The 16,169-nt window shown below is 43.3% G+C and overlaps 1 protein-coding gene across 1 annotated transcript in view; it reads left to right on the top strand.

Moving 5' to 3' along the window:
* LRMDA (leucine rich melanocyte differentiation associated) overlaps window positions 1–16,169 on the top strand; it is a 1,247,498-nt gene that overhangs the window by 697,363 nt on the left and 533,966 nt on the right. The window contains exons 3-4 of the mRNA XM_044298852.1: window positions 7,400–7,526; window positions 13,411–13,550. Coding sequence (XP_044154787.1) covers window positions 7,400–7,526; window positions 13,411–13,550 — 267 coding nt within the window. The remainder of the gene's footprint in view (window positions 1–7,399; window positions 7,527–13,410; window positions 13,551–16,169) is intronic.

Here is a 16,169-nt window from a genome sequence, read left to right as displayed (position 1 = left end):
TGAAGACAGTTGCAGTAGAGGCCTGTCAGAGCATCTCCAGGGATGAAACCCAGTGTCTGGTGATGTCTATGCGTTCCAAACTTCAGGCTGTAATTGACTGCAAAGGATTTGCAACCAAGTATTAAAAAGTGAAAGTTTGATTTATGATTATTATTCTGTCCCATTAGTTTTGGTCCCTTAACAAGTGGGAGGCACATGTGCAAACTGTTGTAATTCCTACACCGTTCACCTGATTTGGATGTAAATACCCTCAAATTAAAGCTGACAGTCTGCAGTTAAAGCACATCTTGTTTGTTTCATATCAAATCCATTGTGGTGCAGTATAGAGCCAAAAATGTTAGAATTGTGTTGATGTCACAATATTTATGCACCTGACTGTAGTTTGTAAGGCTGAAAAAAGACATCTGTCCATCGAGTTCAGCCTGTTATCCTGGAAGTTGGTCCAGAGGAAGGCAAAAAAAAATAAAAAACTGTGAGGTAGAAGCCAGTTCCTTCCCGACTCCAATCAGGCAATCAGAATAACTCTTCTCCAGATTTCTAGTAACTATTACCTGTAATATTATTATCCTCCAGAAATAGACCCGGGCTTCTCTTAAACTCTTTTAGTGAATTCAGCATCACCTATAAGGCCCCTGTCTAAGTGTACAGGTTGCACATACAGCTTCTGGCAGGTTAATAAATAATTACAGAGTATTTAAAGGGACACTGACAGGCAAATTCAGCATATTGTGTTATATATCTGACATTACAGGTCTTATACAGTCTATTAAAAGCATGTAAGTATCCCCCCTGTCCACCTTCTAAATACCAAAATATAAAATTTTATAACTTGCCTGTCTCCTCACCAATCTGCCCAAGGGGCGGCGTTTCATCTGAAAATGCGCCCAGCCAGCCGCTCCCAACTGCCGTTCTGTATAAGACCTGTAATGTCAGATATATAACACAATATGCTGAATTTGCCTGTCAGTGTCCCTTTAAGTTAGATATCAGAAAGTTAAGTCATGTGAAATTCGTCAACATGTAGCACCCTATGACATGACTAGAATATATTGAAATCTTGTGTCTCAAAGGACATTAAAATACTGTAGTCATTGAAATGAGTGTAACATTTAGAATACTAAAAGATGGAGGCCATGAATTCGGCATTGTAAATGTAAGATGACTCGGTTGTCTTGATAGTGCTATTATTTTATTCACAGCTTAAAATGTCCTGGACAACGTTGCATATTTATCTGTTACAGTTGGATATCCTTGTCACCTTAAGCACTTATCCAAAACCTCCTCCCCTCTGCTAATGAGGGCGGAGAGTAACCAAACAGCAGTGATGATTTGAAATTAGCTGTGACAGAGAGCTTGATCATAATTATCTTAACGAGGATAGGGTTAATTACAGTGGAAATGAAAGGTTCATTCCGGTTTGAGTCAAAAGTAACATGAATGTGTTTTGATAGTTTGCCCTTGCCATCGAATGTTTGATAGGGATATTTCCCAGCAGGACTAATACGAGAAGGGGAGTGGGATCAGTGTTGAGGTTGGGTGATGTTCACAGCTGGATTCATGCTTTCTTTTTACTGTCCTTATTGATAATTCTACCCTATATTAGATCTTCACCATAACATCACTATACAATAAATGGATGTAATTACATCCAAAGTAAATTGAAGCTAGATTTTCTATGAATGAAACTTGATTGCCATATTATACTGTAATACAAATATTCTTAAAGGTGTTGTCTCATCTTGCCATTACTAAGCTGAGATGGGCCAGGAAACAGAAGAGAAGGTCGGCACTCAGCTGTTTCAGTAACTCCTATTGTAGTAAAGAGGAACTACAGTAACAGAGTAGTACAGCAAGGCATGATATTACCCTACCATAAGCTTCCTGTGCTATGCTGGTTCAGTAGCTCCCATGCTACTAAAACAGCACATCTCCACTATTTACCGGCCCCCTGGTGGTTGGCACTTAGTCCCATCTCACTTTTGACTACCCCTTTAATTCTTTACTTTTTTCATGTTTGCCATTAGTGAATAAAAACTGCTGTAGGAGAGGAGACCATATACTATTCAATCCTCTGTGCGCCAAAGAGATAGAACTCCAGAGCGATACATTGCAAGAAACTATCAGAAAGAGATTTTGTGCTGCAGATCTATTTTGCTCACAGAGGATAGACTAGGCTGAATACATTTGTGTCCTCAGCCTTGGGCAAAACTAGACCTGGACAGGCTTACCAGCAGCAAACGTAAAGGAATCAAATGGTAAAATATGTTGCAAGGTTGAAATGTTGTTATGATCAATTCACATAAAACTTGAAACCCTTTTTAGTTATGTATGATATAATAATAATAATTAATATTATACTGCCAACAACAATTGTGAAGTAAGCATAATACTACCTTTATGCTTCCTGTCCCCAGTTCAGAGATTTTCTGGGGAAAAAAGGCCACAAAGAGTTGAAAATAAACCATTCTCACCGTCACCAGTCTCCTGCTGCTGCTGCTTTGATGAAGATCCTGCTCCCAATGGTCTTCACTGCTTGGTCTCAGCTTAAAGGGATTTGTACCTATGAAACTGGCTAATCTGGTGGCAGCTGAAGGCCTCTGTGTTTGTCCCATGTTCATATGTGCTGAGAAAAATGACGGTTTAATATGCGCCAATGAGCCTGTAAGAGCAACAGGGGCGTTACTGTTACTCCTAGAGGCTCAACACTCTCAGCAACTGCCGAGCAATCTGCACTTTGATTTGCAAGGCCAGGGAGTGTCAATATGATTTGAAGTTGCGAGAGTAGAGCCTCTAGGTCTAATGGGAGCGCCCCTTTTGATCCCTAAGACTTAATTTTTTCAGCAATGCGGGCACATATGAACATGGGACCAACACAGATGCCTTCAGCTGCCAAACGCACTTACAACAGGTCAGCCAGTTTCATAGGTACAAATCTGCTGACAGATGTCCTTTTACAAGCTGAAAATGCCAGGACAGGCCCGCTCTGCCAGTCACTGTGATTGACTTGAATGGGTCTTTCCTGGTGTTTTTGTCACATCTAGCCAGGACCAAGAAGTGAAGAGACGCTGGTACTGGACCCCTTCCCCGACAAACCCCTTTAACTTTTTTAATAATCTGAGCATAGTAACATAATTGGCTTGTGGGTCCTCTGCCACAAGTTTTCAATCCACAAAGGGATTTATCAAGACTGGCATTTTCTACCATAAATTAAGTGCATCCTCCAGCAGACCGCACACCAAGAAAAAAATCTACACCAGCTCATTTGTGCCACAAACGTTACATAAATGATGAGAAATCTGCCAGATGGCCCCCGACCACACCACACCTCTGCCATGCCCCCCTTTTTGGAAAGTGGTGGTGGTGGTGGGAGGGTAAAATGCTATTTGCACAATAACATTTTAAAAACTTAGTCTTTTTAATGCCAGTTTTCTGGTGTACAGGGATGATAAATGTCCAGGTTTGTAGCCAGCTCAACCTTCCGTGTGCTCCCAGGATTTGTGGTGCACGGACTCTCCTTGTAAAGGTGGAAAACTAAAGTAGAAAATAGTCCAGCATCTTAGATTCCATAAAATGGTGCTTTATTCAAGAAAATCCATACATAACAAGTGTTGCAAAAATATCCAAACAAACCCTACGCGTTTCAGACAACCTCCGCGTCCTTACTCATGGCATTAAGATAGATCTCCCCCAAAATGCATCAAACAACTGAATGTAAGTGGGCCACCTACAAAACATTTATTATTCTAGTCTTGTATATTACCATGGAGATTTAATATTAACATATAAATAGTATTGATATCCAGCTCACAAAGAAATAACGTAACTACAGGATGCTTGATAATCCCTTGTGTTATCTTCACTAATAGTATTTACTGCTTTGATCTTCAGATGAAAATTGGGCATCCAGTGGCTTCTGATACATTTCAGAATTACACAAAGGTCCAATAGACTGCTGGAATGAAAACATTTATTAGAGCAACTCTTGAGGTATATGACTGACTTTACCTGAGAAGCTAATAATATTACAGGAGTACACTTTCCAAATTCAAATTCCACTGTTTATTTTTAACCCTTGAAGTATTCTCGTCCAACGATGTGTGATATTTGGCTTTTGTTTGATGTAGGCACATTCATTTCTTCTATTGAACTTCAATAAAAAATGCCTTCTGTCTGGTTAACAATAACCGCTTACTTTGCCAGATTATCTGGCGGCCAGTTGGTTAATGCAGAAGGTCTGCTCAGAATTATTTACTAAAATGCTTGCGTGTCAGGCTATTTCTGAGCCTTCCTGCTGTCACTGTTGATTTATGCTATGTCCTTGTAGTGCACAAATATGTGCTATTGACTAGACATGATGCACTACTTGCCCCAGAGGACCTTGTGTGAGCCCAGAAGTGAGCAACAGGATAGACAGAGATGGAAGAGAAAACATTTAGAGACAGTAAGTTCTGCTCAAATATGAATGAGTTAAACTCCAAATTATACCCTCAAATCCTATGCTCTATTTATTGATGTTGCAGGGGAGCAGACAGAAATGGGTGGCTGATATTTACTCAGGCATGAATGATGGATGACATCTTAAATTTGTGCCCAGGGATTGAAGGTGAACTGTGACAGCCTTATTTATCTTGGGAATGAAGGTTGGGTCCAGGAAAGACTAGGTGCTTGGAGATGCCAGACATTGACAAATACATCTCACTGGCATTTTGGGCATTGTCCTTTTCCCACCCTTACTTTCTCTTTTTTTTTTTTTTTTTTTTTTTTTTTTTTTTTTTTTTTTTTACATTGTGACTAATGTTCAGGTGAATCTTTTCTCTTGCTGGATTTATCTTCTATTCTGCAGTATCTGATGATACCTGACATTTTGAGGTAAAAATCAGAGGTACAGTAGGTAACACATTTGGGATGAGAGGAGATGTGATTCAAGTGTAATTAAAATAGGCCCCTGGAACAGGCAGTGGGTGTGGACCCACTGTGCCAACGTACCTAAGGACGTTGTCCTGGTGGTTCCCTGGTATTCAACCTTTAACCCCTATACAGGGATCTTGACTTCACTGCAGGGAACCAACTAGGCCTCTACCTCCTGGAGTTGTCCTGGTGTAGTTTGCTGTTGGCCCACAGGAGTCAGAGACACTGGTGTGAAGCACCAAGGACTTAAGCAAAAAGCGTAGTCTGAACACATTGCAAAGTCAGGGCGGGCTGAGTACTTGCATATTCCCAATAGCAATTCCAAGGTCGGAGCAGACAGAGTACATGCGTAGTTCAAAGGTCAACAAGGCTGCAAGGAGCAGAATCGGTAGACAGGCAGGGTATGGTACCCGGGTATAAGAGATCACCTTCACTGGTTACAAGAGACTAGACAACCCCCAAGCTCAGATAAAGAGGTGAAACAACTGCACAGCTACGGAGACTGATCAGCAACTTAGCCAGCACCTTGAATGGGCCAGGAGGAAAGCATTAACGGGGTTATCCGCTTTTTTATATTGATGACCTATCCTAGGATATCAGATTGGTGGAGATCCGACTCCTGGCACTCTCAGCACCCCTGCCAATCAGCTGGCATTGTAGGGCTCCATTCACACGTCCGCAATTCCGTTTTTCATTTTGCGGAATGGAATTACAGACCCATTAATTTCTATGGGGCCGCACGATGTGCTGCCCAGAATCCGGAAATGCGGAACTGCACTTCTGGTTCCGCAATTCCGATCCTAAAAAAATAGAACATGTCCTATTCTTGTCCGCAATTGCGGACAAGATTAGGCATTTTCTATTAAGTGCCAGCGATGCGCGATCCATGGATCCGCAAAACACACACGGACGTGTGAATGGACCAGGGCCGTCTTTAATATTGATTGGACCCTGGGCAAAAATTTACTTGGGCCCCCTGGATCCCGCCTTCCCACACCTTAGCATGCAATCACGCCCTCCACCACAACACACACACAAAAAATCCACACATCTGGTAGAGTCCAGTGAATGACTGCAAATACTTCCAGTTCTGAAGACTCCAGCGGCTCAGGATCAGTGCTCTGGGCAGCTGGGCTCAGGCTGGAAGTGGGCACCGCTTTGCAGTAAGGAGACCAGGGCTCGGCTCACCCTAGTGTTACAGTACACTCCAGCCCCCCACAGTATGCAGTATAGCACTCTATAGTATACAGCACCACACAGTATGCAGTATAGCACCCCACACTATACAGTACCCCACAGTATATAGTAGAGCAGCCCACAGTATACAGCACCTCACGGTATACAGCACCCCAAACTATACACGATACAGCCCCCAACACTATACAGTACAGCAGTATAGCACTCCCCCCCACTATACAGGCCCCCCCACACTATACAGGCCCCCACAGTATATAGCCCCCCCCCCACAGTATACAGCCCACCACACAATATACAGCCCATTACACAATATACAGCCCACCACACAATATACAGCCCACCACACAGTATACAGCACCCCACTATACAGTAGTTTACAGTATATTAACATAACAGCCCCTGTCACCTTTTTCTGATGTAATCTTTACTTACAAAAAAGCTCCACAGTTAACTTCTGCAACACTCCTGCTAGGACCTGTGATGACCTCATAGCCATGTGACCAGTAATTGCTAGGTTACTGGTCGCATGGTAATGATGTCATTAAGGTCCTAGAGCAAAACTCATTAAGGTCCTAGAATTAAGATCATTAACACAGTACGATCATGATGCCTGTGTAGCCGACAGCCTGACACCCGGGGCAGTAGCTAGCAGGGCTCAAGAGGCAGCTGCCTTGGGCCCCCCAGGAGCAACTGGGCCCAGGGCAGCTGCCCCTTTTGCCCCTTGGTAAAGACGGCCCTGGAATGGACCCTAAGTGTATACCAATGAATATTTGCATGTTGCCTGTTGTATACCCACCTGAATAATAGCAGAATTTGGGAGCATTAAGTTCCCATTTCTCCAATTACACTCTGAACCTATAGAATATTTAGATGATAATGACTTATATGGACAGAGTTATATGCCTGTGATCGTAATAATGCTAACATTCGTTTTTCGCAATCAGATATCTGCATTTCCTATTTGTCACCCCTTTTTATTATATTAGCGTCACTGACTTCTAATATGAAACCTAGATACCCAGCATCAGACAACTGTATTCAATTTGGAGATTACATTACATTTTCTATTGACATCTGTCATTGGCAACGTGTTTATGACTTAACAGTAGCAACATGAATTGTATCTATAGTGTACAGTAAAAACTAATGGAAACATACGTGAAGACAGGTAATATATATTACAGAGATGCTGCACGTTACATTTCCTGTAGGCGGAGCTGCACTTTAACTGCTATTAGATGTTCCAGTGCTTAGTACTGTACTTTATGTTTTTTCTCTCTATTTCTCTCTGCAGATCCCTGGAAGGACTGGATGGTTTTGTGTGTCTGGAAGAACTAATACTAGACAACAATCAGCTGGGAAACCATATTACCTTTCCACTACTTCCATACCTGCATACATTGACCCTGAACAAAAATGAGATATCCTTTCAGACTTTGTCTTATAGTACCGTACTGTATAGTAATGCAGTATAACTTCAAGAGCAGGATACAAAAACACAAAGACAGTTTTCATTTCAGACGGTTGTCCTAAAATTATCCCTGGTGTACTTCCATTATTCCTCCTAAAATATATGTAAAATTTGACAACGGAGTCTTACTTGTGAATGTTATTATATGCAAATGAGCCTCTAGGAGCAACGGGGGCGTTGCTGTTACACCTAAAGGTTCTGCCCTCTCTGAAACTGCTGCGCCCTCGGCACTTTGATTGACAGGACCAGGTAGTGTAAACATCATCACATCTGGTCCTGTCAATCAATGTGCAGAGGGCGCAGCAGTTGCAGAGAGAGCTAAGCCTTTAGGTGTAATGGTAATGCTCCTGGAGGCTCATTTGCATATATGCAAACTTAATTTTTCTTAGCAATGTGACCACATATGGACATGGGACCAACACAGATGTCTTCAGCTGCCAAGCGCCCATGTCCAGGTCAGCCAGTTTCATAGGTACAAATCTGCTGACAGGTGTCCTTTAAATGTCTAGGAGAATTAAATAGTGATGAGCAAAGGTGCATTCAGGTGCTTCATTGAACTTCGACAAAAAATTTGATTTGTTAACGAATTGCATTCCATTTTATGGAACGGGAGCAATGACGGGGAACGGCAATCGCACCGCCCCTGTCATTTAACCTCTCAGATGTTGCATTCAATGCTGATTGCAGCATCTGAGAGTCACATTCAGGCTACCAGGGGGTTAATCAGGGGTTAAAAGAAAACAAAAAAACATACGTCATCCATTTGATCGCGGAGAGGCTGTCGGATTGAATTCCAGTTTGTTAACTTAAATTCGCTCAACACCGGTAATAACCATGAAGCGGAGCAGCACAGAATTCTAAGAAAAGATGCTCCAGCATGGAAATTTCAATGTCAATACTAGCATTTTAAAGCTGATGATTCTTTATTGCCCCAAGTTTAGCCCTTACTGTTATGCTGTCAAACTCTTTGAGTTAGGGCTCATGCACACGGGGCACAGGCCATGTGCACCCCGCATCACGGATGCGGACCCATTCACTTGAATGGGTCCGCAAACCTGGAGATGCAGTGCGGAAGCACGGTTCGAAATCCCACGGAAGCACTATGGAGTGCATGCATTTTTGTGGTGCGGATCGTTGGATGTGGATTGCGGACCCCATTCAACTGAATGGGTCTGCGATCTGCATTCGGCTGCCCCACGGTCAGTGCCCGTGCATTGCGGACCGCCATTTGCGGTCTACAGCACAGGCCCGGCCAGCACACGGTTGTGTGCATGAGCCCTTAATGTCAGCCATGTGCCCTCCTCAGTTCTGTATTACTGCCAACTGTATAACACATTGTGCTGTTGCTGTGTACGTAAAATAAATATCAGTTACAAGTATTAAAGCCTTACCGAACATAAAAATGTACTAGATGAGTTTACTCTTGAATTTGGGCCACACCATTTTAAACTTACTCAAAGATATCAGACATAAAGAGATAGGAAACAAAGATCTCACTTTGAACAATGCTTAGCAGCTATGAACTACTTATTTAACTTACATTCTTATCATAAAAATATAAAGTAAAAGCAAATCAAAAAATCTAATTGACTTTCTGAATGTGAAAGTAAAGGGAAACAAAATGTGTGTTTACATAAGTTTCTGCATGTGCCCTCTGGTGGTAAAATACCAGTATGCAGCATCTTCTCGAGTATGCACTGCAAGGGGAATGGATTGCAATAAACTCACTGCATAAGGCAGAAATGACACAGATCAGTGTAGAGTATGGTATGACTGAAACTTTAAGTACAGGATATGAGAGCTGTACATAGCTAATCTGTATTACATTCTTATATGCATAACCTTCTTTTTCATATTTAATGGGGTTTTGTAGGAGTATACATTGATGCTTTAGGATAAGCATTCAATTTGTGCTTGGTAGGGGTCTGACTTCTGAAACCCCCATTAAAGGGGTTATCCCATGATTAATGTAAATAATGAAAACCATACATAATATAGTATATAGTATGACAAACTCTTTCTAACGTAGCTAGAACCAGCCCCATTCATTGCTCTTCTATTTATATTAAGCTGGCAGCTCAAGGGGAGTGTCATTCTAAGAAGGGGGCGTGTCTTTATTGTGTAGTGTGCACCCTTTATGACAACTCAGGAGGCAGTTAAAGGATATAACTGAGCACGTGCGGCCATCTCAGTGAGCAGGACAAAGAAATAAGGTGGCGCTATACAAATATATTTTATTGAATAACTCAGTGGCTATGTTAAATTTTTAATTACATGCAATTACAAAAGTATTCAGATCTGGGTGCTGGTTTGAAAACTGTAGAATATTTTTTGTGGGACAACCCCTTTAAAGGAGTTGAAATAAGTACAAGGCTAAGTGTCACGAGAGGCAGGCGGCAGGCTTCTGTACCCCTGCGCTCTTGATGATCCCCGATCTCTTTGCAGCCTGGATGCTCACGGCGTTCGGCTGCGCCTCCTGGGTCCCGGCGTCTCCGTTGCCATGGTAATGGGGGACGCGGTACGTCCGGCCGCACTCCTTCTGCAGAAGCGGTCGCGTTCCTCGTCATCATGGGAACCGAGAGGCGCTGAGCGTGGCGCTCAACTACAGTCAGGGAGGATGGGTCATGTGACGCTGGCCACGGCACATGATCCCTCTCCTCCATTATTTAAACAGACAACCTGCTGGCCACAGGTTGCCTGTGATTTTGTCTCTTGGGCTGAGTGTATTCTTATTATTATCCTACTTGACCTCTGGTATTGACCTTGTTCATTTCCTGATCTCGCTTTTGCCCGCTCCCTTGGTATTTACGCTCTCTGATTTGACCTCGGCTCGTTCTTGGATTTGTCTCCTGTCTCTTCCCTTGTATTGACGTGACCTCCCGGACCGACCTCGGCTAGTTGAGCCGCCATTGCCTTTCCCATCACTTGGGTGTCTTGTCTTGTCTACCTTCCTTTCTATCCGTTTGCCTACGTCTCGTGTACAGCCTTCTGCCTTAGCTGTCTGTTCCTCTCTGTCTCTGTTCACTGTACTCTGCACTTACCTAGGTCAGGGACTGTCACCCAGTTGCGCCCCGTCACCTAGGGCAGGTGGTGCAAGTAGGCAGGGACAGGGTTGAGGGTGGAAGTTAAAGGGGTGCACTTCCTCTCTACCTTCCTTACCCATGACACTAAGACTAATTTATGGATTCTCTATGCATGGATAGACAATCAAGGGACTGATGTGCACTCTAGACCACTGTGCCCCTCAGTTCTGCTAAGAATAGGCAATGAAAGTATACTCCTAGAAAGCCCCTTTAATTTCAAACTCATCTACAGATTTGTATACCCCACTATGTGAAAATGTAACACCACAACCTGGATTGTGTAGTTCATACTTTTTATAATGGTTAATTGGCAGAGGGTTAGGCAGTCTTAAAAGGGATTATACAGTGAGGAGCAGAAGTATTTGAACACCCTGCGATTTTGCAAGTTCTTCCACTTAGAAATCATGGAGAGACAGAATAAATAAATGAAAATTCAGGAAATGATTCAGGAAATCACATTGTATGATTTTTAAAGAATTTATTTGTCTTGCACTGCTGAACATAAGTATTTGAACACCTGATAAACAGCAAGAATTCTGGCTCTCAAAGACCTGTTACTGTGCCTTTAAAAAGTCCACCTCTACTCCACTCATTAATCTAACTTAGTAGCACCTGTCTGAGCTCTTTAAAGACACCTGTTCACCCGACAGTCAGTCAGACGCCAACTACTACCATGGGCAAGACTAAAGAACTGTCAAAAGACACCAGAGACAAAATTGTGGACCTCCACAAGGCTGGAAAGGGCTTTGGGGGAATCGCCAAGCATCTTGGTGAAAATAGATCAACTGTTGGAGCAATTGTTAGAAAATGGAAGAGCCTAAAGAAGGATAAGTTGTATCCCAAGAACACCATCCCTACTGTGAAGCATAGGGGTGGTAACATCATGCTTTGGGGGGGATTTTCTGTGAAGGGGACAAGACGACTGCACTGTATTAAGGAGAGGATGAATGGGGCCATTTATTGTGAGATTTTGAGCAACGACCTCCTTCTCTCAGTCAGAGCGTTGAAGATGGGTCATGGCTGGGTCTTTCAACATGACAACAACCCAAAGCATACAGCCAGGATAACCAAGGAGTGGCCTAGCCAGTCTCCAGACGTATATCCAGTGTAACATCTTTGGCGGGAGCTGAAACTCTGTGTCGCTCAGCGACACCCCCCGAAACCTGACAGATCTAGAGGAGATCTGTGTGGAGGAGTTGGCCAAAATCCCTGTTGTAGTGTGTGCAAACCTGGTCAAGAACTACAGGAAACTTTGACCTCTGTAATTGCAAACTAAGGCTTCTGTACCAAATATTAACACTCATTTTCTCATGTGTTCAAATACTTATGTTCAACAGTGCAAGACAAATAAATTCTTTAAAATGTGATTTCCTGATGTTATTTTATTTTTTATCCCGTCTCTGAGTGGGAATGCACCTACAATGTGAATTTCAGACCCATCCTTGATTTCTAACTGGGAGAACTTGCAAAATCGCAGGGTGTTCAAATACTTCTGTTCCTCACTGTATGATTAGTCAAGCATAGCTGCATTTTTGTTCAGGGAACTTGTCTATGGGATATATAACGGGCTGCCTTGTAATACTACACCCAACTTCTTGTCAAGAGTCGATCTGTTTTCGAAAGAAGGCAGCCATGTCTTAGAACCACTTTAACCCCTTAAAGACCATCAATACACCTTGTTTCGTGGTAAATAAGGAGTCTTAGGCCAGGTTGCTGCCTTTTTTATGGGATTCTAGTCTAGGCACTACATGGGTCCCCATGCAGGAAAGAGCAGGGCCCCCACTGTCTCATACTTTCCATAAATGCCTAAGAAGCCATGCCAAGGACACAGCCTAAAATATTGGCTATTCGGTTTTCCACTGACAGGATCCTACTTTCACACTAGCATTCATAGGTCCGTTCGTGAGCTCCGTTTGAAGGAGCTCACGAGCGGACCCGAACGCCTCTGTCCAGCCCTGATGCAGTCTGAATGGAGCGGATCCGCTCAGACTGCATCAGTCTGGCGGCGTTCAGCCTCCGCTCCGCTCGCCTCCGCTCGGACAGGCGGACAGCTGAACACTGCTTGCAGCGTTCAGCTGTCCGCCTGGCCGTGCGGAGGCGAGCGGATCCGTTCAGACTTACAATGTAAGTCAATGGGAACGGATCCGCTTGAAGATGTCACCATATGGCTCAATCTTCAAGCGGATCCGTCCCCCATTGACTTTACATTGAAAGTCTGAACGGATCCGCTCAGGCATCTTGCGCACTTAGAAATTTTTCTAAGTTATTAATGCAGATGGATCCATACTGAACGGAGCCTCCGTCTGCATTAATATGATCGGATCCGTTCAGAACGGATCCGATCAAGCGCTAGTGTGAAAGTAGCCTTAGGCTTCTTTTGCGCTTGTGGTAAGGCCTCCAGCAGGCAGTTCTGGCAGAGAACAGTCTGCTGGAGCTCTCTGAATTCATTATAGCTGGATGTTACCTCAATGCCTGCTGACCCCATTGACTATAACGGTGTCCAGCGGAGATCTGGCCGCTACCCTGCAAATATGCCAGGATTTGACTGGATAAATAACACTTCATGCATTGTGGTAACATCTGGCTATACCGGATCCAGAGACCTCCAGCAGGCTGTCCTCTCCTGGAATAGCCTGCCGGGAGAAACAGGTCACTAAGGGGTTAAAACACCTAATGTAACATAGTGAAACATAATTGTCTAGTGTACCATGTAATCATATCATCGTATTGTCTTAACATTTACTGAAATACCTGACTGAGGTAGAGCACCTTTTGGACACATTAGCCACATCTGCTCCAGCTCTGGAATATCTCAGCTTGCTTGGTAACCAGGCCTGTCCAAATGAACTTGTAAGCACAGAGAAAGATGAAGACGATTACCAAAGATACAGGTCAGTAGTGCTCAGGCTATGCTTGTAGCTGCATACACTGTCACCTTCATAAATTCCATCAGAGCTTTACAATGTTAATAGTTCATGCAATTTTTGAGATTCTTCTGGCTTTTTGAGATTTGAAATTGCCTTTTAATATTATTATTTTCATGTGTTTTTTTTATTGTGTTCCGGACTACAAAAATGTTTAGCCAACGAAAAATGTACATTTTCTCATGAATTGTCATCCTTTTCTCATTAATCCTCATCCTTGCCTAAGTTTATGTCCTGTTTCTCCCACATAGACATTTAGTGCAGATAATCAGGTACACAACATTGGATGTAGAACACGTGAATGTCCCAAGGATCCTATAGTCCTGCTTTGTTTTAGGGATGCAGATCTTGTCTGTTGTCATTACATGGGAACAGGTTTTGCATCCTCTTACATTACAGGAATAAGTTTCTTCTTGTGTGGTATATGGCAATGAACTCCTAATCGGAACATTTTTCAGATTTGGAGATTGTCGGTAACATAGCAAGGGATGATCTGGGATTGTTTTTAGCTGGTCATTCTTAGGTAGGACATGATTAAATTTTTTTTGCAGTTTTCCTCAGTACCTTCAGTTGTGGGTTGTAGATCACTGCCAGAATAACACGCTGGCTCCGACTGCTGTCACATGACCTCCACGTCATGTAACCTATGATGCCCATGTGAAAGGAGGCTGGGCTGGATGTGGATGATGTCATGCGATTGCAAGTGTCACGATCACATGACCCGTTATCTTGGGGAAAAGACGCATTATTGAAATAACTTATGTGATTGCTGGTATTGCAATCACATGACATATGTTCTCAACAGTCCATGTGTGAGGATTCTAGTGGGGAAAGGAGGACATTAATGTAGTGGTGGACATTATCTGGGCTAAGTGTAATTGATATGGAATTGATATGACCATAGTGATTAAATGAGGAAAAGTGATTGAATAAATAAAAGTGATAGAATGAATTAAAAAAATGGGAAAACGGAAATCTCTATCCTGGAATAATGGATGTACATAGGTTCTTGCACAGTAGATTAAATGAAAATACATGTGGCATGATTGTGTTTACTTTATTATTTGTACATTGCGTGCTGTACATTGTGTTTGTATTTGCAACTGTAGGAAGAGGGTATCCAAGTGTGCTCTTAGCAAGCTCTGCCTCTAAGCCACCAGATATAAGGTAGCTATGCCAAAAGTCAAAGTTTGACCTTTTAAACAGGCCTTAAGACATGACTTGGATAATAATTAAGTCACTCCCAGCTTAGTGGAACAGCGTAACCAATGTTGACATACTTGTTTTCCATGGCATCATCACAACGGCATACAAGGAGATTGACCCTTGACCTTTGTAGGGGCAGGAACAGAGAGAGGTTAAAATTCCCCCCTCCCACCACCAACACCAGTGTTTCCTGTCCCTACAGAGTACAGGGCAGAGAAAAGTCTCCCTGTATGCAGGGAGATGAAGCTTCTACCTATTACGGTTGGGTTACCTTTATGTTTCCCTGCCCTCCCGTGGTCCTGGTAATAACGCTGGGCAGGGGATGGATCGGGAGGAGTCACTCTGGTCTTATCGGGAGCCTGCTCCTGGGGCGACGCCTCCCGCCTTACCTCTAGTAGGTTAAGCCGGGTTAGCGAGGCCCAGCGCTTCAGGCACTTCCTCCTTGAGTTGTTCTGAGCCTGTGCACCAAGCAGCAGTGTCTCGGCCTCATGATGTCTGGAACGGAGACGCGCTCACCAAAGGAGTCGGACCCGGCACTGCTGCCATTCGTGAGTTTTCCTTAGGGAAAAGTTTTTCTATTATGCTGGTTAGGGAGTCTCTTTGATCCCCCACTCCTCTTTCTGGGAGACTACATGTGCAGTATATATTTTAGCACTCATGATGGGCCCCCCTATCTCTATTCCTCATGGATATATTTTTTATTTTAGGTCTCCAAGGAGGCACAAAAGAAAATCAAAAGATGCCTTAAGTGCATTTCTTGTAATGTCCGGCTTCCTGATAATTACCCCAAGAAGTTATGCAAAGCCTGCATTTCCAATATTGTCCATGATGAAGATCCCTCTCTGAAAGACGAACTTAGGACAATGATTCAGGAAGAGATACAGTCATCTTTATCTCACTTATCTTCCAATCCTGTGGATATACCCCTCCCCAAAAAGAAGAGGCTTAGATCTCCCTCCTCCTCCGATTCTGAGGCTGTGTTAGACGACGTTGCGTCGGTCAAATCGTGGAAAGAGGGGGAGGGGTCTCGGACGCAGGATCATCTTTTTCTGTGGAGGACATGTCGGATCTCCTAAAGGCTGTTAGATCAACTATGGGGGGTGGAAGAGGTACAGAGAAGCCATACTGTCCAGGAGGAAATGTTTGGAGGCTTACGGGTTAAGAAGACCCGTGTATTCCCTATTAACGAGAATATTAGGGACATGATTTTGGAGGAGTGGTCTGACCCTGAAAAACGTTTAGGGGTCTCCGCTGCCTTCAAAAATCGATTTGTTATTCGATCCTGAGGAGTAAAAAAAAAAAATTACGAGATCCCTAAGATCGATAAAGTGAATAAAAAAAATCCCTTCCCTTTGAAGATGCTTCCCAGTTAAGAGATTC

This window comes from Bufo gargarizans, chromosome 6, assembly GCF_014858855.1.
Source record: "Bufo gargarizans isolate SCDJY-AF-19 chromosome 6, ASM1485885v1, whole genome shotgun sequence".
In the NCBI taxonomy this organism is placed as follows: Eukaryota; Metazoa; Chordata; class Amphibia; order Anura; family Bufonidae; genus Bufo; species Bufo gargarizans.
The sequence above is the reverse complement of the archived record's forward strand: the minus strand, read 5'-3'. Positions and strand labels throughout refer to the sequence as shown.